This window comes from Triturus cristatus, chromosome 2_1 (genome assembly GCF_964204655.1).
Source record: "Triturus cristatus chromosome 2_1, aTriCri1.1, whole genome shotgun sequence".
In the NCBI taxonomy this organism is placed as follows: domain Eukaryota; kingdom Metazoa; phylum Chordata; class Amphibia; order Caudata; family Salamandridae; genus Triturus; species Triturus cristatus.
In genome coordinates, this window is record NC_140581.1 from 1,029,258,254 (window position 1) to 1,029,286,023 (window position 27,770).

The 27,770-nt window shown below is 45.3% G+C and overlaps 1 protein-coding gene across 1 annotated transcript in view; it reads right to left on the reverse strand.

Annotated features, from left to right (window-relative positions):
- Positions 1-27,770, reverse strand: part of LOC146866270 (alcohol dehydrogenase 1-like) — a 300,864-nt gene that overhangs the window by 261,253 nt on the left and 11,841 nt on the right. The window contains exons 2-3 of the mRNA XM_085635173.1: positions 17,780-17,881; positions 9,272-9,413 (exon numbers count right to left, since the gene is read on the reverse strand). Coding sequence (XP_085491299.1) covers positions 9,272-9,413; positions 17,780-17,881 — 244 coding nt within the window. The remainder of the gene's footprint in view (positions 1-9,271; positions 9,414-17,779; positions 17,882-27,770) is intronic.

Consider the following 27,770-nt stretch of genomic DNA (forward strand, 5'->3'; position numbering starts at 1 on the left):
AATATAGATAGGGGCGTTGGTAAAGAGCACTGTACCATAGAGAAATCAATAAATCCTGAGTTTAGATAGGGACAACGTCTTTTGTGTGGGATAACATGGACTGCCCTGTTATCATCCACTTTCGATTGATGCTGCTCCGTCACTCACTCCAGCTTGGAAATACCTGCTGCATTTTGCAACTTCTGTTCACTGTCTCTTGGCGTCATGCTCATCACTATCATCCCACTACATCTTGCTGACCACCGTCTGTCCCTCATCACCTTCTGCACTCTGCTGCACTTCCCTCTCTGCTGTCCACCTCTCACTTTTACTGTCTTCTTCATGTTTTGCTAGCCAGGCTGTCTCATTCTTAACGCCACGTTGCACCCCAATGTACTTAAACTGTCTGTTTGTTTCATTCCACTTCTGTCATCTGTTGCCCTCACTGCCCTCCACTTCAGTCACTGATAACCACTACTTTACATTCCATTCACCGGGAGCATCGCCGCCAAGCACTACTCGTTATTGTCCTAATCTGCCCAATGCCATCATCCATGGCTTCTTGATTTGCTGTGTCATGCCTTGTACCTCGCTTTCACACTGGTGTCTGGTACATCGAAAGATGATGATGTACTAATTTGTGAGGTAGAGAAAAATGTAATACAGTTTAAAGGAAGAGAAAGGTGAAGTAGAGAAAGGCAGAAAGAGAAGGGAAAGGTAGAGCGTAAGCAGTGGAAGACAGCAGGAGGTAAGAGTAAGCTGCAGCGAGGTAGAGAAGGTGTGCAATGTAAAGAGGGTGAGCAATGTAGGGAGACTAAGATGATAAAACAAGGGATACGTGAGGTATAGAAAGAGATATAGGTAGGGAGTAGACAGCATTGTTGAAAAAGAAAGAGATATACAAGAGAGGGGGATAACATTCTTGCTTCCTGAAACATCCTTGAAAATGCACCATTTGGCAGCTCTTTTTCCAAAATGTCCTTGATATGTTCGGGCTCGCACGCTACGTTCGCTCGCCACAGTGTACCACACACAACTTTTACGCCTCACCACTTTCAAATGTCACCAGCCACTACTGATCTTAGACGATTTTAACATTCATTTATGCTCAATGAATTGCCACATCACAGATTTTTTGGGCCCTGTAAACTGCTTTGGCTCGCATTTTGAGCACACGCAGCAAGGGTTTTTTTTAGTGGACCGTCTGGCTGAATCTGATCTCATTCAACCAAGCATAAACTTAGATGAGCCCAGCATCCCTACTTTTAAGGCGAGAGGCCTGGATTCTATAATTGATTTTATTTTCATCTATCCAGGCCTGCTATCTCAGGTGGTTTCTTGCAATGCACTCTGGTCACACTTTAGTGATCATAATCCTATTTACCTTATAGTGGGGGAAGGTATGGGACTAATTGGCAAACCTGGAGAAGCCTCTACTGAAAATTATTTAAAGCTATTAGACCAGGATCACAGGCTCAAATGGAGCAAGGTAGTCCCAGACCTCTTTTTCCAAGACCTGTGGGTTAACACAATTGAGGATCTTGGGGTCTGTCTTGACCATACTAAGATGGGGTAGAACCTCTCTCAGCTTTTGAGAGGATTTGTGGTTTGGTGGCTAAGGGCCTTACACTCCCAAGCAGTAATCATAAGGTTCTAGGTGAGAGGTGGTTTGACCACAAATGTTTTGAAGCCCACCAAAAACTTTTCTCTGCTTTAAATCAAGTACTCCAAGATAAACTCCATATAGCTGCACTGAGAAAGATCTATAAGTGTGCCCTAGAAACCCGTAAAACTGAAGCTAAACAAGAAGCCTGGAATGACTTACTTTGGGTGGATGTCCTTAAGAACAGCGCCTCGGATATAGTAAACAAACCTTTTTTTCCGGCATTAGCAACTCCTGTTTGAATGCAAATCATGGAAATTCAATGGATCACTCATTTTAAACTTATATATGAGAATCAGGTAGATGTGGGACCTCCTATCCTTTCTGCTCAAAGTGAGGGTTCACAGTGATTGGCTTTTAACAAGGGAGAAGTTGGGTTGCCAATTACGCAAATGACCAGTCAGAAGGCTCCCAGACCACGCGCTGTTCCGGCTGATCGATATAAAATGAATGTGACATTTTGGGCAAAAATTTTAACAAATGTTTTTAATGGGGCAAGTCAGCATGGGTTCCTGAGGTCTTGGTCTCAATCTACCATCATTCAGGTACTTACAAAAGGGCCAGAGGGATGACCCGTGCTGTTATAGGCCCATATCCCTGATTGATTCAGCTGTGAAAGTAGTGGGTAGAGTGATTCTCAGTAAACTAACGGATTGGCTAGAGGAGAGCGGGGTATTGTCAAACCTGCAGCATGGTTTTAGGAAGGGCAGGTGTACAATCGATCAGTGCCTAAAGTTACAGCTGTTAGCTGGGAAATACACAGTGGCCAAAGCCAGGACATTACATCTGGCCTTTATGGACCTGTCCTCGGCATTTGATCAAGTCAATAGGGCAAAGCTATGGCTATTACTAATTGGCATGGGCACGGACTGCTGTATACTTGACTTTCTGGCGGACCTGAATAGCGACCTGTATGCGAGGGTCTGATTTGACCAGAGGGGCAACTATACCGGGCACCTTTGTATTGGAAGTGGCGTCAGGCAGGGCTGCATTCTAGCTCCCCACCTTTTCACTCTATGTATAAACAATGTTGAATGCTCCCTGTGCATAGCCTTTCAAGATATACCTTAAGTGGGTACGTGGGCAATTCCCACTCTTTTATACGCAGATGATGCAATTCTGCTAGCCCTAACAGCAGTGGGGCTCAAGAGACTCCTGGATTCTTTTGCGGACTTCATGAGTTCACCGGACCTAAATGTTAATATAGGCAAATCGTACACCATGGTCCTGGGTCAGAAACCTAAAAAGAATAAAATCGTTCACTGCTAAGGGTCTGAATTAACAAGGGTGACCTCATTTAGATACTATGGGGTTCTGTTTGATGAGAAGGGTTCATGGGTTCCACTATGGAAAGCAAAAAAGCACACTATGGCCAGATCTACAGCAGGTCTCCTTGGTTTTGCATAGAGAATTGGGGCTAAGCCAATTTGAAGCAATGCTCAACATTTATAGATCGAAATGTATTGCTATCTTGAAGTATGGGTCTGCAATCTGGGGCTATAAGCCGGTGGAGAATTTACAAATAGTGGGATTTTTTTTTTTTAGGAACTTGCTTTCTGTTCTGCAATCCACACCTTCGTACATGATCCACCAAGAACTAGGTTTTGGCTTTGTAACCAATCTGATAGGTCTGGCTCCTCTTGTATGTTGGTTAACGATTTGGATTAACCCTGAAATGTTGATGAATAGAGGGATTGCTCGGGATTGTTTATCTTTGGACAGATCCAGCTGCATCCCATGGCTTCAGTATGTTAAGTCGATAACTAAGAAATTAGGACATCCCGATCTCTTTGACTCTCCAGACAATGTAAGGAAAAAGGACCTATTATGGGTCAAAAAACATTTTTAAACTTAATGTATACTGACAGAGAGGCCAAAGAGATAATGAAACCTATGGTACAATCCTACCTTTTGTTAAAAACATCTCCATCGACAGAACCATACCTGAAAGTAGTAACAAAGCCATACCATTGCCTCCTTTTAATCAGATTCTGTTTTAATCTTTTGCATTGCACACTGGCTGAATCGCAGGGTTGGAGCAAGGTGAAAGATCTAGGTCCATGCACATGTGATCATTTTTCCACCCAAGACACCATGCACTTTGTTATGTTCTGTGATAATTTCCATTAAATCTGCAGAAAGTTTTTATTACCAATTTTAAAGGGAAAAGTTTTTACTCAGGTACGGCCGGCATTAGTGTATCTTCAGATGCTGAATGACACTTGGGAGATTTTTTATATTGCAAGATTTTTAGTCCCCGCCGCTAGGGAAAGGAAAGGAAGGCACATCATGCCCAGTAACACTGCTGTTCATGTGGAAAGATGTTTTAATTGTTTTCCTTTTTAGCCTGAGGTGAACCTTCTTATGTCATGAGTGAATAAGAATTATTGTTTAAATGTGTTGCACCTTTTGCTTTAGAGAATTTACAAAGATACTTTTTCTTAGATTTATAACAATCAAATTGAATTTTATGGTGCCTAAGATTATTTTAACATGTTTCTTGTTTTAGGGTGTTGTATATGGTATTGTTGTGTACTTTTATGGTTTTTATTAACCAAATAAAGTGGATTTGACTGACTGGCTGACTGAGTGGCATTCAATGACCAAACGTGTGCCACTTCGAGTGACACTTTCTTGTGATCAAAACTAAGTAGTGAAGTAACTTACCCCAAAACAAATCCAAGGAGATCTTTTCCATTATTAACGATCTGTGTAATTCCGACAGAATTCATCCTGATCAGCCATCTACTCAGGAGTTCTGTAGTTCGCTGAATTTATTCTTCTTGGACAAGATCTCCACAATCAAGGCCAGCATCCCTGCTACACGCTGCCCTGACCTCGCTGATCTCGTCGTGACTAATCCCGCTACTCTGGACCACTTTCCTGCTCTATGCCCTCAGTCGCTTTCAGAACTAATGGTCCGTGTTAAATCTGGGTCACCCAACGACTGTTGCCCCCCTCATATTCTAAAAGAAGTTCTATCTGCCCTTCCTCATGTTGCACTTCCTTTCCTAAACGAATCCCTCTCCCAAGGTATAGTTCCTTCCGCTTTCAAGGATGCAATAGTAGTTCCGCTACTAAACAAACCCGGGACCGATCTCCTGAACCACTCTAATTATCGCCCTATTTCTTTGCTTCCTTTTCTGGCTAAAATCCTTGAGGCCCACGTCACTAATTCTCTCTCATACTTCATTGAACAAACCGAGTACTTGGAACCAAATCAAGCCGGTTTCCGCCCTGCTCACTCCACGGAGACAGTCATTCTCGCTGTGCTAGACACTCTGCGTGCAAATGCGGACAAAGGCAATCACCAAGCCCTCATTCTTCTAGACCTGTCGGCTGCGTTTGACACGGTGGATCATAACATCTTGTTATCCCGTGTCAAACAAGCAGGTATCCAGGGCTCTGCCTATAACTGGATTAAATCCTTTCTGCAAGATAGAACGCAGGCAGTCCGCTTAGGCTCTTTCACCGCCCCCAGGGTGTCTACCACCTGTGGAGTGCCCCAGGGCTCGTCACTCTCCCGCCTCCTATTCAATCTCTATCTTAGACCCCTCATCAGCTCCTTAACAAAGATGAAGGTCACAACTTTCAACTACGCAGATGACCTCCAACTTATTTTCACATTAGATGGCCTTAACTCAGCCTCTGATTTTCAAGCCACCATGCTACATATTCAGCGCTGGATGAATCTTAACCATTTCAAGCTCAACCCTGGCAAGACTGAGCTCATTCTGCCAGGCACCAGCGCAACCATATGGGGCCCTCAATTTTGGCCCATTGACCTCGGCCCACCTCCCTCTCCTTCTTCCTCTGTGAAGAGTCTCGGAGTGACTTTGAACGCCGATTTGTCACTTAGGGGACAGGTGGGGTCCGTAGTCTCCTCTTGTGCTTTTCAGCTGCGGAAAATCAAAAAAATTGCTCATGTTCTTACTCCATCGGCTCTTACGCAGGCAGTTATCGCCCTTGTACTTTCGCGTCTTGATTTTAGTAATTCCATTTACTTTGGCTTACCTATGTTCTTACTCAAACGTCTCCAAATGATACAGAACCAGGCAGCCAGATTGATCCTTAAGCAACCTAAATGGCATTCTGCCAGACCTCTCCTGACTAAACTACACTGGCTCCCTATTGCTCAACGTGCAGCCTTCAAGATTGGCTGCCTTCTCTTTAAATCTCTGCATTGCAAGAGCCCTAAATTTCTCAGTAACCTGATCACCAAATACACTCCTCTACGCTCTCTACGCTCTGGCAACCTCATGCTTCTAGCTATCCCAACCTTTAAACGGAAACGCCAGGGAGGGTGCAGGTTCTCATACCTTGCACCTGGCCTCTGGAATTCATTACCTCTTCATATCCAAATGCAGAACATCCTACTGAGTTTTAGAAAAGCATTGAAAACACAGTTGTTTGCATTATCATGCAATTAGTCCTTCTGCCGCGTCTCCCGATGACAATGTAGCGCCATGAAACCTCCGGATGTACGTGCGCTTTATAAATTCATCCTAACATAACATCCTCCTCACATCATCACACATGAGTTTGCACCTCCTTTGACCACTACAGCTGAACTGCTTGCAGTACCATAGACGATTTATAACATTCATTGGTTTCTCCGAACAGACAGTGTAAAATTGCAAGGCCATTGTAACTTGGCTACTTAAACACCTTTTATCACAACTAAAAAGTTAGAAGTCCAACTCCTGTCGTCTATCTATACAGTACTACCACATTAGTATGCTATCAATCACAAACAGCACAATGACAAACATCATTGACTCACTATCTCAGGGCCAGCATTATCACTGGTGGGGCCAGGTGCTACAATGGCCACCTTGACCACAGATCCTCTCACTATCATGCTCCACCAGTGCTCCTCATCACTCTACAGGCCCTCTCTCACACCCATTTCATTTGTTTTATAGCGCTACTTATACCAGTGTAGGTTGTCAGAGCACTTTACTTCACACATGAATCATACTTCTGTAAATCAGTCTAGGAACTGGTACATAACACAAAGAGGATTACAAGGTGTAGGGATCACATGTCATTCAGACTAGTAGGCCATATATTAGGAGTGTTTGACTGAAGAAGCACAAACTCAGGATTTATTACTAACCACAGTGGTTGGGATTGGCTTTGCTAATAGGAATACATTTCTACCCAAACATACCCCTTTTAGCAATATTCGGATAATGAAAAACTGCGGAAAAACATAACATTCTAATCTATACCACGCAGTTTACATGCAGCTAAGCTCTTCGATGACAGTTTATAGGTCACTGTGTTATTGGGTGATTCCAACTAATGTACTGTAAATATCAAAAGGATCTCTGTGACAAAAGCTGTAACCCACTATGCCATCCACATAAAATACAGTTCTATCATGGTACAGATTCTGCAGGAGGCATTTAATGTTTGTGCTAGTTTATCATGAGTCAAAACTGCCACTAAAACTCGAATCTCTCTCCAGTGGGAACAGTAATCACAACAGTTATCTCATTCTTCCCTGGTCATTTTTATTGTTGCCTGGAAACTGCTTGGCACACAACAGAACTCTGCAGCGAGAGCTTTCCACAGCAGCAGCCCTCCCCCCCCCCCCCCCAGCTCCACGACAGGTGCAACTGCATACCGCTGGTCATATTTGATTGCCCTTAAAAGTCGACCCTTGCACGCATTAATAGTGCTGCCTTGCCCCGTGTCTGCGCTCTGTAGTTTGAAGTACTCTGTCCAGTAAAGTTAACTGTCTGCAGTTACACTTTCATTAAAACTTACCGAAAACTGTTTCTGAAAGCAAATCCTGCTATTCCTATCATATTAGTAAACGCTGCATGTTTGGTGTCTTGTATTTGCCAATGCTCTTACATGTAATAGCAAGTGCGCTGGAGCAATTATGGCCTTCTAAAAAAATAAGATTGCTTTGCAAAAACAGAAAGTCAATATACAGAGCTTTGCTGAGCATGGCAACTTTATATTAATTTAGCACAAACTGGCAACAAAGTTTGAAAGTGTGCAGCGTATAGTGAAATTGGTAACCAGTGAAAACGTACCAATGACCGCCTAGCATGGTTTAAGAACCAACTTTTCAACTTAAGACATCATTATTCTCGCAGATGCACTGGGCTCATGAGGCTCTCACCACGGGCTGCTCCTGGCTGAATCATCTGGTGGCAACCAAGGACAAGACGTACCAGGCAGGCTGGCTATAACCTGTCTGATCTTGCTGTTCCCAGGGTCCCTATTGGCAGGGGTGCAGCAGGTCGTAGCCCAACACACACAATTAGCAGCCCCACCCACCCTGGAAGATCCAGCAGCCACACATGGGTTTCAGGGAGGGCTGACAGAAGGATCACAATCTATTTTTGGTTAGTGAAATGAAAACATTTCTCTGTGTTAGCACCTACTTCAAGAAGGCATTATTTTTTTGCACAAAGTCCAGTCTGACTATCTTTGTAGAATGGGCAGTGTGTTAAAAACTAGTCTGCCCAAGTTATACACAGGTAGCACTCTGTTAATGCAAGGTTGTGCAAAGCAATGCAATGTAGTCTACTATTTGTATTGAGAAAAAGAAATCTTTCCAGCACAAACAATATTTTGCCCCACATTACAACACTGTGGTGAAAATTGACTTCAGCGCAAAATCTTTTTTTTCTAATTTACTTTCCAGTGCTACATGTTTATCTCTGGAAATAACATGAAAGTAACACAAAGTCGTGCATAACACTGCTTTGCATTACTTAGCGCCAAGGGAGCGTACCATGGGTGGAGCATGGGTGTTCCCATGCAACCACTCAAGGTTTCTGACATTAAACCCTATTGACTAAATAAAGTAGTTAGGGTTTAGCATCAGAAAACGGTGCCCTTTTGAAGTAGGCGCAAGGATGTAGAAATGCTTTCATTTCTCCTTACTTTTCCATGTGTTGCACTTTACAGCACACAGACAAAGAGGGAAAACGGTAAAAGTCAGTCTCTTCATAGTATTTTGTACTGAAAGGGTAGCCTTCCAGTACAAAACCTATGCTAGACTCACAGAGACACCATGGCGCAAAGGTGTCTCCGTGGTGCACGGCAACTGATTTCAGCACCACACTACGGAAAGGGGAGAAGAGTGCCATATTTCCGTTTCCTTTTCCTGCAGTGCAGCACAGTTTTTGGGGCTGATCCTGAGTTTTTGTTAAGCTTGCTGAGCTGTCAACTTAGTCAAGTAAGCTGTTGTATTATTAGCAACGTTATGATAGGAATTTAGACTGTCCCACTTACTTTAACACAAAAGCCCCTTAGAAAGTGGAGACCCAGGTCAATTGCCCATGCCTTAAAATGTATCTAATTAGTTAATCTGAGTCTAATCTTTATTGAGATTGTTTTTATTTTTAATATACCTATGGATCAGGCCCACAAAAGCCACAATGGCTTAGGTAACTTCAAAATTACTTCTTTCAAGAACAAAAGTAGCAAGATAGTGAAATGTTTGTGAGAACTAGATACAATAAAGTGATAAATAATGATAAACTAAAGTGTGAAATACGCAAAGATGGCTCGCTGCGGTCACTGTAAGGTACAATTGCACTGTATTATTTTTCACTCAGTGCATTCGTGCCGTAAAGTCATGTGGGTGCATTTTGGCCTCACCTGGTTTTACTGTGGTCACTCCTTTTCCAATGCTCTCAACAATCCCAGATGCTTCATGGCCCACAATGATTGGAAATTTTGTGCCACTTAATAAACCTTTGAGCACGTGATCATCAGAGCGGCAAATTCCAGTGGCCAAAATCTGTCAAGGTAAATGCAGGAAAGATGCCAGCATATTAATATATATGATATTGAGTCACAGAAGCAATAGGTTTGACATAGTGCAAAGCCAAGTTTCATGGGCCTGTAGTACACGGTTTTATCAGAGAATAAATGGAATCTGCTAAACTCAGTAGGGGACTAATGGCGTCAAGGGTGGCGTGAAGTATCCTTTGGTTTGGACATGCTGGTGATGAGACTGTCCGGAAAAACTGCAAAAACACCCCAACATGCGGAAAATGTAAACCTTTTTGTCTATGGTCGAGACCAAACCTACACTGACTGATCTCTCTTTAAATGTGAGGTTTACTGTCACAGTATCGACATTTACAACTTGACCTAACAAAATGTAATCAAACTTAACACTGGTAACTTTTTTGCTGCTTTCCATTTACTACAATGAAAACTACTTAACAAACTAGAAATGCCTTTTTTTCAAGTGAAACAGGGTTATTTGTACAGATTTATCAACCAATATTTAATAGCTAGAGAGAAATGTGTGTGTAATATTGTAGGTATTTGAATATTTGACAAGCATTCAAAATTATGAGAAATGGTGATGAAAAACACTCCAATAACATGGAAAAAGTATTTTTTGGGGATATTGTTGGAAGAACTTACGGCCTCATTATAATTTGGCGGACGGCCTGTCGTTATGCGGGGGGGATGGAGTAAATTACTCCATCCCCCTAGTGGAGGACATCCGCCAAATTTATAAATGGTCGCGAAGCAGGTAGTCATTTCTAATTTATATTTATAATGCATAGTCAGGAACTGCCGTCGTGGCAGTTTCTGCAAATAGATGTTGCTCTATGTTGCAGGTCAGTGTCAGCTTTACATTTATTTCGATCAAGGTCTTAAACTTAAGTGCAAAGCTTATCACATTCAAAACGCTGTCGGAAAACGTAAAACAAATCACAATACATTCCATTTTAAATCCTAGAAGTTGGAAAAAACTCAGATGACTATAGCTAGCATAATTAATCACAATACAACTAAAGTACATGCTTTTAGCAAAGATCCAGATCCAAGAAGACTTGAAATACAAAAACTCATAAAAAGCAACAAGTCAAGGAAGGAAGGTAAAAGGACCTTAATTTTACGTGCTCTACACTATGAGAAATCTTTGAGCTGTCCCTCAGGACTCAAAAAAATCATCAATGAGTGCGAATAGAACACAAAACCATTCTCTTGAAACATAACTTCTCCACAGGCGAGTTTACCACACTCCGGTACACAATTAATGAAGGAATTCAGCTTTTCACTCACTCAGTCCACTGGAGGCATCCTGCAACAGCTTCCTGCCATTCGTAGGAGCCCCTCTCGTGGTCTTAGCGGTGCTCTCAAACAAATTACAAATGGATATTCCTGAAAACTCTCTATTGTGTCCTGAGCATAAAGAAACGCCTATATTATGTACCTACAGACATCAATCAATCAGAGTATTTGTATAGCGCACTACTTACCCGTGAGGGTCTCAAGGCGCTGAGGGGGGGAGGGGTGCTGCTACTGCTCAAAGAGCCAGGTCTTGAGGAGTCTTCTGAAGGTGAGAAGGTCTTGGGTCTGCCGTAGGTGGGTCGGGAGGGTGTTCCAGGTCTTGGCGGCGAGGTAGGAGAAGGATCTGCCACCGGAGGTCTTTCGTTGGATGCGGGGAACAGCGGCGAGCGCGAGGCTGGCTGATCGGAGCTGGCGGGTGGGGGTTTAGAAGCTGAGTCTGCTGTTCAGGTAGGTTGGCCCGGTGTTGTGGAGTGCCTTGTGTGCGTGGGTGATGAGCTTGAAGGTGATCCTCTTGTCGCTGGGAAGCCAGCGTAGGTCTCTCAGGTGGGGGGTGATGTGGCTGCGGCGGGGGATGTTGAGGATCAGTTGGGCGAAAGCGTTTTGGATGCGTTGTAGTTGACGCAGGTGTTTGGCTGGAATTCCTGCGTAGAGTGCGTTGGCCGTAGTCCAGTCTGCTGCTGACGAGGGCCTGTGTCACTGTTCTTCTTGTGTCGGTCGGGATCCACCTGTAGATCCTGCGGAGCATGCGGAGGGTGTTGTAGCAGGAGGAGGAGACGGCGCTGACCTGTTTTGACATGGTGAGGGAGGAGTCGAGAATGAATCCTAGGTTGCGTGCATGGTCGGTGGGTGTCGGTGCTGTTCCCAGCGTGGTCGACCACCAAGAGTCGTCCCAGGCTGAGGGGGTTTTGTGTGGTTTTGGCGGTGTGCGGGTGCTTGGTGAGGGAGAGGATGAGCTGGGTGTCGTTGGCGTAGGAGATGATGTTGAGGTCGTGATGGCGGGCCACTTGTGCGAGGGGGGCCATGTAGACGTTGAACAGCATCAGGCTGAGAGATGAGCCCTGGGGGACGCCGCAGATGATGTCGGTGGCTTCGGAGCGGAAGGGTGGGAGGCGGACGCTTTGGGTTCTGCCGGAGAGGAAGGACGTGGTCCACTCGAGGGCCTTCTCTTGGATTCCGGCTTCTTGGAGGCATGTCTTTAGTGTGCGGTGGCAAACTGTGTCGAAGGCGGCTGACAGGTCTAGAAGGATGAGGGCTGACGTTTTGCCATTATCCAGTTGGCGTCTGATGTCGTCTGTGGCAGCGATGAGGGCTGTCTAGGTGCTGTGGTTTCGTCTGAATCCGGACTGAAACGGGTCTAAGATGTCGTTGTCCTCGAGGTGGCGGGTCAGTTGTATGTTGACGATTTTCTCGATGACCTTCGCCGGGAACGGGAGCAGGGAGATGGGCCGGAAGTTCTTGAGGTCCTTGGGGTCTGCCTTGGGCTTCTTGAGGAGGGTGTTGATTTCTTCGTGCTTCCAGCTTTTCGGGAATGTCGCTGTCTCGAAGGAGATGTTGATGACCTTCCGTAGCTGGGGTGCGATAGCTGCGACTGCTTTGTTGAACACGTGGTGTGGGCAGGGGTCCGATGGTGATCCTGAGTGGATGGAGTTCATGATTTTGCGTGTCTCGTCGTCGTTGACGTTGGACCAGGAGGTCAGACGGTTGGTGCGGGTGGTTTTTGTAGCAGTGGGGTCTGGCGTAGTCGGAACGGCTGTGGTGTTGAAGCTTGCGTGGATGTCAGCGATCTTGCGGTGGAAGAAGGTGGCCAGTGAGTCGCACAGTTCTTGTGATGGCGGGATGTCATTGGTGTTGGCGCTGGGGTTGGAGAGTTCCTTCATGATGCTGAAGAGCTCTTTGCTGTCGTGTGCGTTGTTGTCCAGGTGGTCTTTGAAGGAGGATCTCTTGGCTAGTCTGATGAGGTGGTGATGTCTGCGGGTGGCGTCCTTGTGGGCTGCGTGGCTGTCCGGGGTACGTTCGAGGAGCCATTTCTTCTCCAGTTTTCGGCATGCACGTTTGGAGGTCTGGAGCTCTGCGGTGATCCAGGTGGCTTTCTTGCTGGTGCGGCTGTTCTGGAATTTCTTGAGCGGGGCGAGGGTGTTGGCGCAGTCGTCGATCCACTGTCTGAGGCTGTGTGCCGCGGCGTCTGGGTCGGTGGGGTCGGTGGGTGGGTTCTGGGCGAGGGTGGTGGTCAGCTGGTCTCCTGTGACTTTGCTCCAGCAGCGGCGGGGGAGCGGTTGGGTGCGGTGGTGGGTGGTTGGTTTCTTGAAGGTGAAGTGGATGCATCAGTGGTCGGTCCAGTGGAGTTCGGTGGTGGTGTTGAAGGCGACGTGGGTGCTGGTGGAGAAGACGGGGTCAAGCGTGTGGTCGGCGGCGTGGGTGGGTGCAGTGACGAGTTGTCTGAGGCCGAGGTTGGTGAGGTTGTCGATCAGGGTGGTGGAGTTGGTGTCGCTGTTGTTCTCGAGGTGGAAGTTGAGGTCCCCAAGGAGGATGTAGTCCATAGAGGCGAGTGCGTGTGTGCTGGCCAGGTCGGCAATGGAGTCGCAGAACTTTGCCCGGGGTCCGGGGGGTCTGTAGACGAGGGTTCCTCTGAGGGTAGTGTTGGGGTCAGTGTGGATCCGAAAGTGCAGGTGCTCGGCGGTGCTGAGGGTGTCGTCTCTGTCTGTGGATACCTTGAGGGTGGACTTGTGGACGATGGCTATTCCTCCTCCAATACCATTGGTGCGGTCCCTGCGGGTGACCTTGTAGCCGTTCGGGATGGCAATGGCGATGTCGGGCGCCGAGGAGTCGTTCCACCACGTCTCGCTCCGGAAGGCAACGTCTGGGGCGGAGGTGTTGAGCAGGTCCCAGAGCTCGACTGCGTGTTTGCGTGCGGAGCAGGTGTTGAGGAGTATGCAGCAAAGGTGGTTGGGTCTGGTCCTGGGAGGTTTGTTAGCTCTGTCGCAGGTGAAGCTGCAGGTGCGGCACGTGAAAGGTCCGTGGGTGCGTTTCGGGGTGGCCTGGTAGCAGCAGTGGTTTCGTCCGGCGTTGAGTGCGAGGAGAGTGCTGGCGTCGTATCGGAGTCTGGCGTCCTGGCGGTGGCGGGGTCCAGGGGTCCTGGCGCCGGGCGCGGTCCAGGCATGGACGGGCGCAGACGGGCTTGCCTTTGGAGCGCCTTCGGCGCACCAACAGCGCGCCCGCTGCGCTTCCGCGCTGCGTCCTCCTTTTAAGGCGAAGTGGGAGGGAGGTGCAGCTGGGAGGCGGGGCGGCGAATGGGCGGCGGGAATGGGGAACAGAAGGAAAAAAGGGGGCGGGTTGCAGGGGAGCAGCGGTGGGAGCAGGGACAGGAAGAGGAGCGGCGAGGGGTACAGAATGAAAAAGGGGGCACTGGGCAGCGGGGTGAGGGGGCTAGGAACAGGCAAAGACAGGACAGAAAATACAGTCAGATGCAGCAAAGCAGAACAAGCAGTACAATGACAGAATGAGCCCACCAGCAGAGAACTCACGGCAGAGGGCGGCAGCGCGAGGGAGTCACAGACACACAGGATGAGCTGTGCGGTGTGGGGAGCGACCTGGCCTGCAAGCAGGGTCAGGGGTTGCACTCACTGCCGCGCGGCGTCCTCCATATAAGGCCAAGTTGTAGGGAGGAGCAGTTGGGAGGCGGGAGCGGGGCGGCGACTGGGTTGCGGGAACGAGGAACAGAAGGAAAAAAGGGGGCGGGCAGCAGGGGAGCAGTGGCGGGAGCGGGGACGGGAAGAGGAGCGGCGAGGGATACAGAATGAAAAAGGGGGCACTGGGAAGCGGGGTGAGGGGGCTAGGAACAGGCAAAGACAGGACAAAAAATACAGTCAGAGGCAGCAAAGCAGAACAAGCAATACATGAAGGTCACTCCCCAGTGCCTCCAAATGATTGAAATGCCAAACGTACTGAAGAAAATGCAATGCTGCAGGCAGCACTTTACAAAACATTCAATTGCATTGAAAGTAATTAGCATTAAAATGCTTATTTTGCCTTTGTTCTTGCTCCATCAGGTTTTTGTGACGGTTTTAGAAGTCGGTTTACCAGCGGATGTGTAGTACAAATCCATCATTATGATCCTGATGTAAATGTAAGTGTGTGATGTAAATTTATAATGCCGACCACATATTTCAGAGCATAGTTTTCGTTGACTAGCTACAGGTTTTGGAAAACCTTAGCCATTTCTGAATTCATAGATTTTTTTTTAAATTGTCTTTTATGCTAAAGGTATTTGGCATCAGCCTAGAGTAGGTCTATGTTTTATAGTTTTACTTGATGTAATGTAATTCGTTTTTTAAAATGACTTTTTTCATCTAGCTTTCCTTACCAAATGCTTCTTTCCAATCAGCCAATTCAAGACAGCATGCCAAGAGTATGTGTGGAAAAATTGACAACCGTCCACGTAAAGCTAAAATGCTGATTCCAAAAGTCGGGCTCTATGGATTTTGAAGTAGACAATTGTCATTTACTACTGTGAAACCAGTGGAAACTCTGCATATGGTACTGAAACAGAGGTGGATACGTGAGTGCTACTCAGAGCATACAAGGAGAGCACCCCGTGCAAATGAGGGGAGTGTGCTATGACATAGTAGAATAGACGGTTCGATTAGAACTAAGAGAATGTTGTTGATATTTCATATTGGTCAGTTGCCACGGGATGGTTGAATGGCTGAGGTGAATAAAGTACACCTGAAGGACATAGAAGTTAGACAGTGTATTAGTTCTTAAAAAATCAGGGAGCTCTAAACATGTTCTCAAAACAACTGATTCCACCCTGTGATAAAACTGAATGAATGTCAAATATAGCAAATCCAAGCTTCCCATCATTTTTATTTAGTTGTTTTTTTTAAAGGCTAGTACATTCAATCAGTATTCAGACCTTGGCTGCAGAGTAACTGCTGAAAAGCATAAAGTCAGTCAGACTCCCATCTTGAACATTTATAGCTGTTTCAAATCATATAATATGTCCATCCATGAAAACGCGCTTTTCAGCTTTATTCATGTGTACATGTGCCACAAACTCAGGTTATGTGTATTACAGTAGTTTCACTTCCAGGTGTGCGCTTCCAAATCCTAGATCAATGTTAAGTTATACTTCTGGGTCCATTAAAGCTTCCCGGCCTTTTATACAGGTGGAAGAGAGGTGCTAATGGTTGTTGGCAGAAACAGGAACAATCCACCTTTTACATAGATTCCTCCCTGTTGTAAGTCTCGCCCTCAGGTCAAAAACAAATCACACAAATCTAGCCGGCTCCCTAGAAGTAAACATTGTAGATAAGGGAATTGACATTTAAATAGCAAACACCCACTCTATCTGGCTAGCCATTGTATGGAAATATGAAGGGTGCTATTCCTCCCTCACACAGGTAATGCCACATTACATTCATAGCATTACCTTAAAACAATTAAAAAACAGCTAATAACAAAAAATTTAAAAAAAGCAAGGAAAGTGGCAATTTTAATTTGAGCTGTTGGTCGTAGGAGGTGCCCACGGTTATTCATGTTTGAAGACAGCCACTCATTTTTAATCATCAGACTTTGACCCCGAAGAAGAGAGAGAAAGGCAGAGAAGGGAGAAAAGGAGAAAAAGGAGGAAGAGAAAGGCGGAAAAGCAATGACAGAGCGAGAAAGCAGAGGTGAAAAATAATCTGCAAGAGTGAGATAAAGTGTGGGATAGGGTGGTGAAAGAAGCCATAGGTTTCTTAGAAACATTTTGGTCACCGGAACTCATCATTATACAAATAAAGTCCCGGTAGCTGGAAAGTATGACAACCATGAAAATAAAACATACCTACCATATTTAAATCACTCCACTGGCTTTATGTGATACGAAGTTAAACATAGTGTATGCCATGTCCAAGGGATTCAGTCTAAAGAACTAGCAACATATTTACAGGAATTGTCGCGCAGGACAGTGCAGCACGCTACCTTGCTGCATTGCCCTGCATCACAAGGAAAGGATAGGAATGCACTGTATTAATCCAATATGGTGCATTACAGTCCTTTTCCCCTGTGCTAGCGCCGTTTCAGCAACCTAGCACCAATGCAGGCACCCTTGCACCATGATGCAAAGGTTCCTGTGTTGTAGACAGGATTGTTTTTGTGCAAGAAATAGCACCTTCCTGCACAAAAACAATCCATAGAGGTGTTTCCTCTTTCTATTTGTGCTGCAGAATGCCGCACACATAAAAAGGGGAAGAAAACAAGGGGAAATGAAGATACTTCTCCTCATTACGCCTCAACTGGGGAGGTGTATCTTTTTGGCACATTCCCAGGTTTACCAGGTTTGATAAATCTGGAAATTCTTCAAAAACCATGGGATTTGCGTAGGAGCACCCACCGCAACACCCATGGAATTCCTCGCTTGTGCAGAGTAATGTAGCACAGCGGTTTGCACTGCGTTGCATTACTCCACATTTGTAAAGCCATTCTAAGCCACACAAAGTGGCTTTGAGTGGCATCATAAATATGACTTAGAGCATTGCATCATACACGTACGACATTGTGTGGTGCAAGCAGAACACAAAGCTCTCATAAATATGCTCCTTAGTCCCTATATTGACACAAGAAATAATTAGGACCAGGCAAAACTCTACAGTCTCCAAACCATGTCTACAGCAGAGAACATATTGGAAGAGGCTAACGTGCCCAACTCTCTTTGGCCTGCCCCTCTACCAATCATTAGAACTCTAGTCTTTTGCAGTAGGCTAAACTCCTGAAGTGACCGACCAATGGTCTAGAGTGTCTGAACAAAACCACCTAGCTCGTTCCAGCAAGCACAGGTCTGACCTTGGTAGGAAACTGCATCCAGATTTAATTTTTTATCGCTTTGGAAATCAAAATTAGGATCTGCAGCATATTGGACCTTGTTTTTATCAACTGTCAACCCTTTATATAAAGTCCATCAGAAATAGATGTGAGGCAACGTGTGTCATTCAAACAGAGTAATAAACTGAGAAAACAATGCTTTCACCTTTGAAATCTCATGTGGAAGTAAGGCCTAAAGAGGGTAGAAATTGTTGAAAATTCTCTCCTCACCTTAATCCGCACTTCATGGTCCTTTGGTGGGGCGACCTCTATCTCTTCTATAGACAGAGGTTTATTGGGCTCCCAGGCAATTGCTGCCTTGCATTTTATAACCTATGGAAGAAAATATGATAGAAACATTTTTTATTTTATTGAGTCAATGTTTTTAGTTGTACACATGTATATGAATAATTAAATATCTGAGATTTCAAATACACGGGCCTGATTTAGAGTTTGGTGAACCTGTAACTCTGTCACAAAACTGGAGGATATCCCTTCCACCATATTGCAAATGCCATAGGATATAAAGCACTGTTAAAATGGCAGACATGACATCTGCTACGTTTGTGACAAGGTTACCTGTGTGCCAAACTCTAAATAAGGCAGAAAGTCTGCCCAGTTCTCTTTGGCCCTTTGGATGTTTACAGAGGGTCACATTTGCACCACTGGCAGTAACAATTTAAGCATATCTTTCACACTGCAGATTTACACACCAGTCTTTAATGTGTAGGTGATTCAGAAAGGGTTTGTTACATAGAGACTTCAGGAGCCAAGCAGAGATAAGTACAGCTTATATTTTGTGAAGTACAAGGTAATAAATAAGGAGCCACAAGCAGCCTGTCCTCAGGCATCAGACGCCCAACGAAGAATGAGAGGTATGCAGTCATATTATCGATTTTTTATTATCGACCTACACTAATATCGAGTTAGAAATATCGTAGGGACAGAATATCGAAGTCAAGAATATCGGTGACCAGAATATTGACTTTAAGGTAGGTAATATAGTTTTTTTTTATATCGAAGTTAGTAATATCGAGGTAAGTAATATCATTAGCAAAAATATCGTGGGTAATAATATCAATATTTATATTAGTGTTATGTATTTTAGTATGTATTTTATATGTATGTGTTTAACATTTTTTGTAATAGTTTTAATTATTTTTTAATATATCTATTAAATGTTTAGAAATTTGTACTTTTTTAAAGTACATTTTGCGTTTTAGTATCAAAGCAGGTTGTGGGTTTATAGGGGAATAGGGTGGGAAGTAATTTAATAATAATGAATGAATAATATGTTTTATTTATTTTTATTGATTATGAAGTTATTGTTAATTAATTATTAATTGGTAATTCGTGTATATTAATTGATTAACTTATACATTAATTATGATTAGTGCATTGTTTTTTATTTATTGTTCTTGCTAAATAATGTATTGTTTATTAAATATTAATTGGTGATTCATTTTTATTAATTGATTAATTGATAATTAAATTAAACATGTTATTTTTTATGTGTAGTGGGTTGTGGGTTTATAGGGGAATAGGGTGGGAAGTAATTTAATTATAATTAATTAATTCATATATTTTATTGAATTTTTAATGATTATTAATTCATTGTAAATTAATTAATAATTGGTCATCAATAATTGGAATTAATTGATTAGTTTATAATTATATTATTATAATTAATGTATTATTATGATTTACTTATTGTTATTGTTAATTAATTTATAGCTAATTAATTATTAATTGGTATTTAATTTTTATTAATAGATTAATTGATAATTACATTAATTGAGTTATCTTTTTTGTGTAGCGTGTAATTTAATGTTATTTAAGTAAATATTGATTTAATTGTATTGGTATTTATTATTAATATTTTTTTTAATTAATTATTAATATGTTATTTAAAAAAATATATATATATTTAATTAATAAGTATGTTAATTTAACCCCTATGCTATCCTACATTTTCTACACTGTTACAATCACTGGAGTTGGAATAGTAATTTTAACCCTAACGCTATCCAACACTTTCCCTACTGTTGCACTCACTGGAGTGGGAATAATAATTTTTACCCCTACGCTGTCCAACACTTTCCCTACTGTTGCACTCACTGGAGTGGGAATAGTAATTTTAACCCCTACGCTATCCAACACTTTCCCTACTGTTGCACTCACTGGAGTGGGAATAGTAATTTTAACCCCTAAGCTATCCAACACTTTCCCTACTGTTGCACTCACTGGAGTGGGAATAGTAATTTTTACCCCTACGCTATCCAACACTTTCCCTGCTGTTGCACTCACTGGAGTGGGAAAAGAAATTTGTACCCCTACACTATCCAACACTTTCCCTACTGTTGCACTCACTGGAGTGGGAATTGTAATTTTTACCCCTACGCTATCCAACACTTTCTCTACTGTTGCACTCACTGGAGTGGGAATAGTAATTTTTACCCGTATGCTATCCAACACTTTTCCTACTGTTGCACTCACTGGAGTGGGAATAGTCATTTTTACCCCTACGCTATCCAACACTTTCCCTAATGTTGCACTCACTGGAGTGGGAATAGTATTTTTTACACCTATGCTATCCAACACTTTCCCTACTGTTGCACTCACTGGAGTGGGAATAGTAATTTTAACTTCTACGCTATCCAACACTTTCCCTACTGTTGCACTCACTGGAGTGGGAATAGTAATTTTTACCCCTACGCTATCCAACATTTTCCCTACTGATGCACTGTTTGGAGTTGGAATAGTAATTTAATTCCCTCCACTATCTAATATTTTTTGTATTATTTTAGTTAATGTAGTATATAATTAATTTTAAAAATATTAAAAATATTTGTATTTTTTTATTTGTTATATATTTATTTAATTTTTATTTATATTAATGTTTTATGTGTAGCGATGTATTTGTAATTTATAATATATTTTTTAACCATTTATAAGTTATTAAAATAATTATTAAAAATAATATTAAGTAAGTATTTATATTATATATTACATGTACATTTTAAAAGTATTTTTACATTACATATATATTAGTTATTTTTAAACATTTTAAAATATTTTTAACTATGTTTATTTTAATTGTATGTATTATTTACTTTATTTTACATTATTTTTGTAACTTTAAAAAAAAACAATATTTTTTACATTGATATTATTTTTTAGATATTTTTGTACTTACCATAATGTAGATAGGATGTCGATATTCTTGACTTCGATATGTTTGCGTCGATATTTGTGTAGGTCGATTTTCTGTCTCTCGATATTCTGTCAGTGATTCGAATAAGCAACCGATGCAGGACAGCAGTGTGGGCCATAAAGCAATAACTTAAAAAGTAGCATAGCAACTGGAATGCATTTACTTTTGACAAGTGAGCTCGCTCTGCAAAGCAGGAGCTCGCTTGCTCATAACAAGTTCTTAAAGGTACAGGGTACTCTATACATAACTGCAATGTTTTATGGTACAAAAGGGTTATTGCATAGCGTGGAAAACCTGGTGGCACCTGAAGCATATGCAAGGATGGAGCATGCATGTTACTACAAATGTACTGGTTTTGTGGAATGAGATGGAGGTGAAAGGATCAAATTAAAAGGAAAGGTTTGAGTGAAAATCAAATCAAAAGGAGAGGCTTGAGTAAAAGACCCAATCTGTTTTTTTCTCAGAGTATACGCCAGGTCACCTTTCGTTATATAGTGATTGTCTACTGATACTCCTATATTGTTAAACATACTCTACTTATGACAAGGATTGCAATAAAACTATGAAAATCTTTATCTGGATTGTGTCAAAAGTGTTGTATTTTAGTATTTATAAGGCACTAAGAAGAATTCAAACTAGTCACCCTCTAGGAAATTGGCTGATTGGTTGAGGGGGGTGTAAACTCTACTCAAGCAACAACCACATTACTTGTCAGGGTAAACCACAAAAGTCACTAAATTAAACTGTGCTTAACCCTCTGGTAGCTTGGCACAAAAGTAGCCAGGCTTAACTTAGAGGGACTGTGTTAAGCACGTATGCAGCACAAAAACAGTACTAAAGTGAAAACATAACGCAAAAAAACCCACACCAATTTAGGAAAATACAGCAAAGGTGCCGATTCTGATCCGGGTCGGAAAGCACTCCGACCGAGCCAGATCCTGAGTGTTTTCCGACCGAGCCGGAGGCCTGCAGTCCGACCGAGCGAGTACGATGCGGCCATATGCTGCCGGACTCGGTTCGGTCGGACTCCCATAGGAGTCAATGGGAGCCGGTCGTACGACGCGAACATGGGCTCCCATTGTCTCAATGGGAAGTCGCGGACAAGTGCGCCCCCTACAGTGGGTACGCGTCAGTGCCATCCATACCGTACATGCCTGTGTTGGGGAGACCCATGGGTCTCCCCCTGTGTCCGAGTTGTAAGGCTGCAGGTGTCCAGGGGTCTGACACGGACCCCCAATGGCAACCACCCGGACATTTTGCGAGTCGGACACTCCAGCTCACACAGGCTGTCCGACGCGTGGATCGCACTGGCTCGGTCGTAAATCGTATCCATTGCATGCCACGGTTAGCTTCCGACCGAGACGTACAGAGCGGTTCGGATCCGGAAATGACTCAGTCTGTGAATTTCACGTAACTCGCATCGTACTTGCTCGCTCGTACAGCTGTACGAGGTGGCCGAAAAACATGCGTACGGCTCGTAGTTTTTCCGGCCGGATCGCGTTTGGTGCACTTCCGACCCGGATCGGAATCGGCCCCAAAGTGTAATAAATAAAATGACACCAAAATGAATTGAATCCAATCAATAGAAATAGAGTTATGAATTTTTAAAGTTTTTTGTGAAAACTAGAGCCTAAAAGATCAAAACACCAAACACTGACGTTGCAGGAGATCAGCACAAAGTCAAAAGTTAAGACTGGCCATGATGAAGTGCAGTTCAGCTACACGGGGTGGATTGAGCCTGGTCTTGGCTTTCCTTCGGACTTGGACATTCCGGAGAAAAATTCCTGAGAAGGTAAAGCTCAGTTGGGCAAGGTAGCTGGCGGTGTCCGAGGAGGAGGCGTCTTCGTCAAGGAGCTGCTGGATGAAGTTGCTGTGAAGATTTCTATGTTCTGACTTTTTTTGGAAGTTGAAAATCTCCAGAGGGATGAAGATTGAGACTGCTGCCGACGAGGTCTTTACGAAGCCAGATACTGTTGCTCGAAGGCCCCACTGAACAGGATTTGCTGCTGTGGAGATGAACATATAAGGAGTTACTGCGATGCCAGGCCAACCGGTGAAGCACTTCGGGCAGATGGCCAACAGGTATGTACCAGTCTTCTATTAGTTCTCAGGCCACTTTTTGGTAAAAAATGATGTACATCCCAGCTTTTAGGGTTAGTCATGATCAGCACCTTCCACACCACAGAGAAGGTTGCCGAACTGGTCAGAACTCACTCGAGCAGAGGCCAGGGGTAGGGTTCAAGGTCTCTGGAGCTTGGTATGTCCCTTTATCTCACACAGAAGTCCAGCCAACTAGCCCTTGGAGTCACTCTGTAAATCCTGGGTTCAAGCAGCAAGGCAGGCTTTGTTCAGCCGAGCAGCCCTATGAGAGTACAAGGCTAGCTTCAAGCAGTGGAGCAGTCCTCTGGTAGCAGCAGAGCAGTCCCAGAGGTACAAAATAGGCCTCAAGCAGCAGGGCAGTCATCTGGGGTACAAGACAGCCCCTATAGGGGTCCTCCGCAGGTTCAGGAGTGTACTGAAGAGTTGGTCTGCAGGTCCCATATTTACACCTGATGCCAGCCTTTAAAATAGGGATGACATCACTTGACCTTCTCTGCCGGGTCACCCCTAACATTTTGCCTTATCCTCTCCTGCTTTCTGAATTCATTTTCATAGGCATTAGGATTCTTCTAACCAGTGCTAAAGGGCTTGTGCTGTCTCCTTTAAACATGGTAAGATTGGCATACACCAAATTGGCACATTTAATTTATTTATTAGCCACTAGAAAAGTGGAACTACATGTACCCAGGAACTATAAATTAAGGGGCATATTCTCAAGGAGGTATCGCCGAGTTATCGGCCCTTTAACACATCCAAAGTCATGATAAAGTTATCGCCCAATTCACAAGCTGGTGCTAACAGCCGATATCACCAGTTTTCCGGCGATAGCATCCTCAAAAAACATCGCCACGGATTACCCCGGCAACAATCGCTGATGAGATGCAGAGTAGACGTTCCCATGCATAAAGTCACGACAACACCACACCTCAACATTCTCAAAAACCAGCCAGATCGGCGATAAGAACACAAAACATCCGATAAGGCGAGTTAGCAGCAGGAAATTAACACCTGCTCTGACCTGGTGCAAAGTCGGACGACAACCGGCACCAGACAAGGGAGCCCAGACCACAGCCACACCTGAAGACAAACAGATGCCATGGAACCACTGATCATGCAGCTCGGAGCCCCAACAGGGCCACAACACTCACCGCCACCACCCCCAGGACCGCCCCCGCATCCCCCCTGCCCCCCCATCAGACCACCACAGAGGCAGCGCAGACAAAGACAGCAGACCTTCAGAAAACGTACCAGCCTCACAGATCCAACACCAGAGAATGTCAGTGCCCACAACAGGCTCAAAAGGACAACCATATTATGCATCCTGACCACCATTGCCCACAGGCAGACGGCACCAACACAGCAAACAACCAACATCCCACCCCAGACAAAGCTGCTGGCCATGCTGCACATGTCAGCCTCGGGTACCTTCCAAACAACAACTGCCAGAGTCGGAGGAGTCTCACAGCTAGCTCAATCCAAGTTTCCCACAACTGTCTTGGATGCCATCATCAGCTTGGTACCACACTACCTATACGTATGCGCAGGATCAACTGGAGACCAAGCAAGGCGTCTCTGCCACAGCTGTCTTCCCCCACTTGTCAGTGGGAAATTGACTGCACACATGTCCTACTTGTGCACCTTGGCAACACTGCACACAATAACCGCAACCGAAAGTACATGTATTCCATCAATGTGCAGGAAACAGTGGACCACCGGGGAATCCCCACCAACGTCGACACCAACCACCCAGGCAGTGGGCATGATTCCTACATCTTCCGACAGTCCATCATCAACCAGCACTTCCAGGCTGGCACCTACGGAAATGCACTGCTCTTTGGCAAGTACCAAATGAACACACCACACACCTCAACTCCACAATCATGCAACTCACAACACTGGGAATGCACACCTTACAAACTCACATACAACATGCACAACAACATACCCACCCACCAGACACGACAGCACAACTTACTGTGGCAACCTGGGCCAGCCATGTACATAAGCCATCAACGGCATGGCACCTCAGCCACACAATAGCAGATTGTGGGAAGAGGTGGGAACCAGGCATGTGCGAAGGAGGCAAGTGACCCATGAATGCAAAGCTACACAATGCCAAGTGTGGTGTGGATGTGATGGCCAGACTGCAGTATGCAGACTACACACATATCAATGTCTACATGCACCGCTGGTGTATGGAGTGTAGTGGACAGTGGTCGCAACCATGCCACCCCAGCCAGTGGGGAATATCCAGGAAATGTAGTTTGTTACGTCCCCGCCTGTAAGCGTGAGCGGAGTGGGCTGGCCCAGTGTACGCCAGGCCAGCGTAGGGGTGTGAATAAAAACCACATAGCTCTGGGCTTGGTTCTCTTCCGGAATGCCCAACCTCTCACCCCACCACGAGGCAGACGCTGTCGCCATGAGCGGTGTTGCCTGCGAACCTGTGCGACTGCTGCACCCCAGGCCGCTGGTCCCCGAACCAGACCTGCCGACCCTGCGCACCCAGGCCTCAATGCACACCTGCCGACACCAGCTTGTGTCGAAGAGGGCCCACCATGTGCCGGTGCAAGCTCCAAGCCTGAGTGCCGTGACCCTGGCAGCCTATTCAGACGATCACGGCATCCATGACACAGGCCCGCAGTACTCCTTGCTCGTTGACGTACTCCACCGGCATACACAGCGCACTAGTAGGTCACACATTTGGAACTGAGTCTTGATTGCACTATGGCAGAGAACATTAATTATGGCTGATTTTATGTCACTATACTCCCTTCGATGTGGTGCCACCAAGTCTGTGCATAGCATCCCAAACACACGTGTCTGTGGGCCCATGCGGACTATTGCCCTCCAGCCACACTGCGCTCGAGTAGGTCACACATTTGGAACTGAGTCTTGATTTTTCAATGGCAGAGTACATATCATTGCATGCAAGGAGCGGTGTAAGAGGATGACGCGTTTCAGTCAGGAGGAAAAAAGGACCATCGTTACGGAGGCGATCGAACACTGCCGACAACTGCCCTAGTGTCACTAACTCTGTGCATCGAGAGCCACTGCTGACCACTGCCTCCGGCCTACAGTGCGGCCGAATAGGTCACACTTTCAGAACTCAGTCCTGATCCATCAATGGCAGATTTTATATCATTGTGCAGGCCTCATCGCAGACTGCATCCCCTTTCAGCTCCTGTTCCACTAAGTCTGTTCCCCGACATCCATGGACACATTCTGTTTGAACTTTGGTGGCGACTGAGTCTATGGACTGGGGGTTGTCTTCATCATCATGTCGTTGATACTGACTTGGTGGCAAAAACGAGGCAGTCGCATTCCACTCCTCCATTTGCTGCTTCCGGACGACTTCTACCCTCTGCATCATGCCCTGGAGAACACCTTCCACTGTCCCCCACAACCCTCTGCCACATTCACCTCAGACATCGATGAGGACCCGCTGAGCTCGCGTGGCCCCATCTCACTGCACCGCAAGTCACCGTCCTGTGGCAGTGTGCCTGTGCCGGCCGCAGTGCATCCGGGACCACTAACTCTGTGCAGCTCAAGTCAGGGACCCTGTCTGATGAGATATTGGATGGCCTCTGAGACGATGGCCTTGGGTCATCGATGCCAAGTGTATGTGGCCCTGCGCTGTCCGCTGCCTCCGGCCTCAACTGTGGTCCACCAGGACTTACACATCAAATCGAGTCCTGACCTGCCTGGGCGTCGCATCACAGCAGGGGACACACACCACCACCGCCAGGACCAGCTCCAAACGCCAAAAGCCAGAGTCGGAAGTGTCTTACTGCCAAACTGCCAGTGTTGCTCACACCTGTCGTGGATGCCATCATCTACCTGATACCCTGCTCAGCACTACAGGTGCCACTAACTCAGTGCACTACAGCCCATGGACACTTCTGCTTGCTCATTGGGTGACCTCTGTACTTTCTCCTGCTACCAACATGATGCTCCGCAGTTTTCTCTGTAATGCTGGTGTTTTATGTTTCCATTTTAATGGTGTCCACTGTTGTAGTTGTTGCCAGCACCAACCACTCCTTGCGGGCTGGATTGCACTCACCCCACACAGATCCAGCACAGGCGTCAGTGTTCATGTGACCCTGCCAATAAAGGGGCCAGGTGCCCATGCCCGTAGCCAGACCCACAAAATATCTGCGTGTGTCCGTGTGGTCTTAATGAATGCATGGGGGCCCCGGGCCCTGCAACATTACATTGTGCTGTGTAAAGTGGCCGCAAACATGTCCCCTGCTGGCAGCGGATGAGACCTTGGACATGTAGCTTTGTCGTCACCCACTCAAAACATAAGAGGAGTGGCCTGGGCTGTCGTAAGGAGGTCAGTGTGGGTGTGTGAATGATCATTCCAGGGCTCTGGGCACGGTTCATTGCAGGAAATGGGCAAATGCATGTGTCTCTGTCGCAGTGTGGGTCTCCTTTGTGGGGTGTAGGTGGTCCCCACGTATGTGATCTAGTTTGGCTTCCATGAGCTCTGACCCCACCCACACCTGTTCGGCCACCTCCTTTTGTCATTCTGACATCTGGCATTGGAATGCGATGTGTGCCTCGGTGAAGTGTTGGGAGCCAGCCGTGGTGGCGGGTGCTTCCTGCTGTGTGGTCTGTGCAGGGGCTGGGGTCTCCTCTATGTAGCTTGGCTGCCCTGCTCCTGGGGATGGGTTCCCTAAGATGTCCATGAGCTGTTGTAGGGTGTCGGAGGTGTGGCCGTCCTCTCTGACATCACGGATGAGTAGTCTGGTCTGTCTTCCGTAACGGTAACTATTTGGCCCTCGATTTGGCAGTCCTTTTTTGTTATCTCGTATTAGGACGGTGTTTGAGTTCATGTTTGTTCTGTTGTTGTAGATCCTTGCTCGATTTGGCTCTACGGCGTTTCAGCCTGTTTTCTCGTTATTGAAG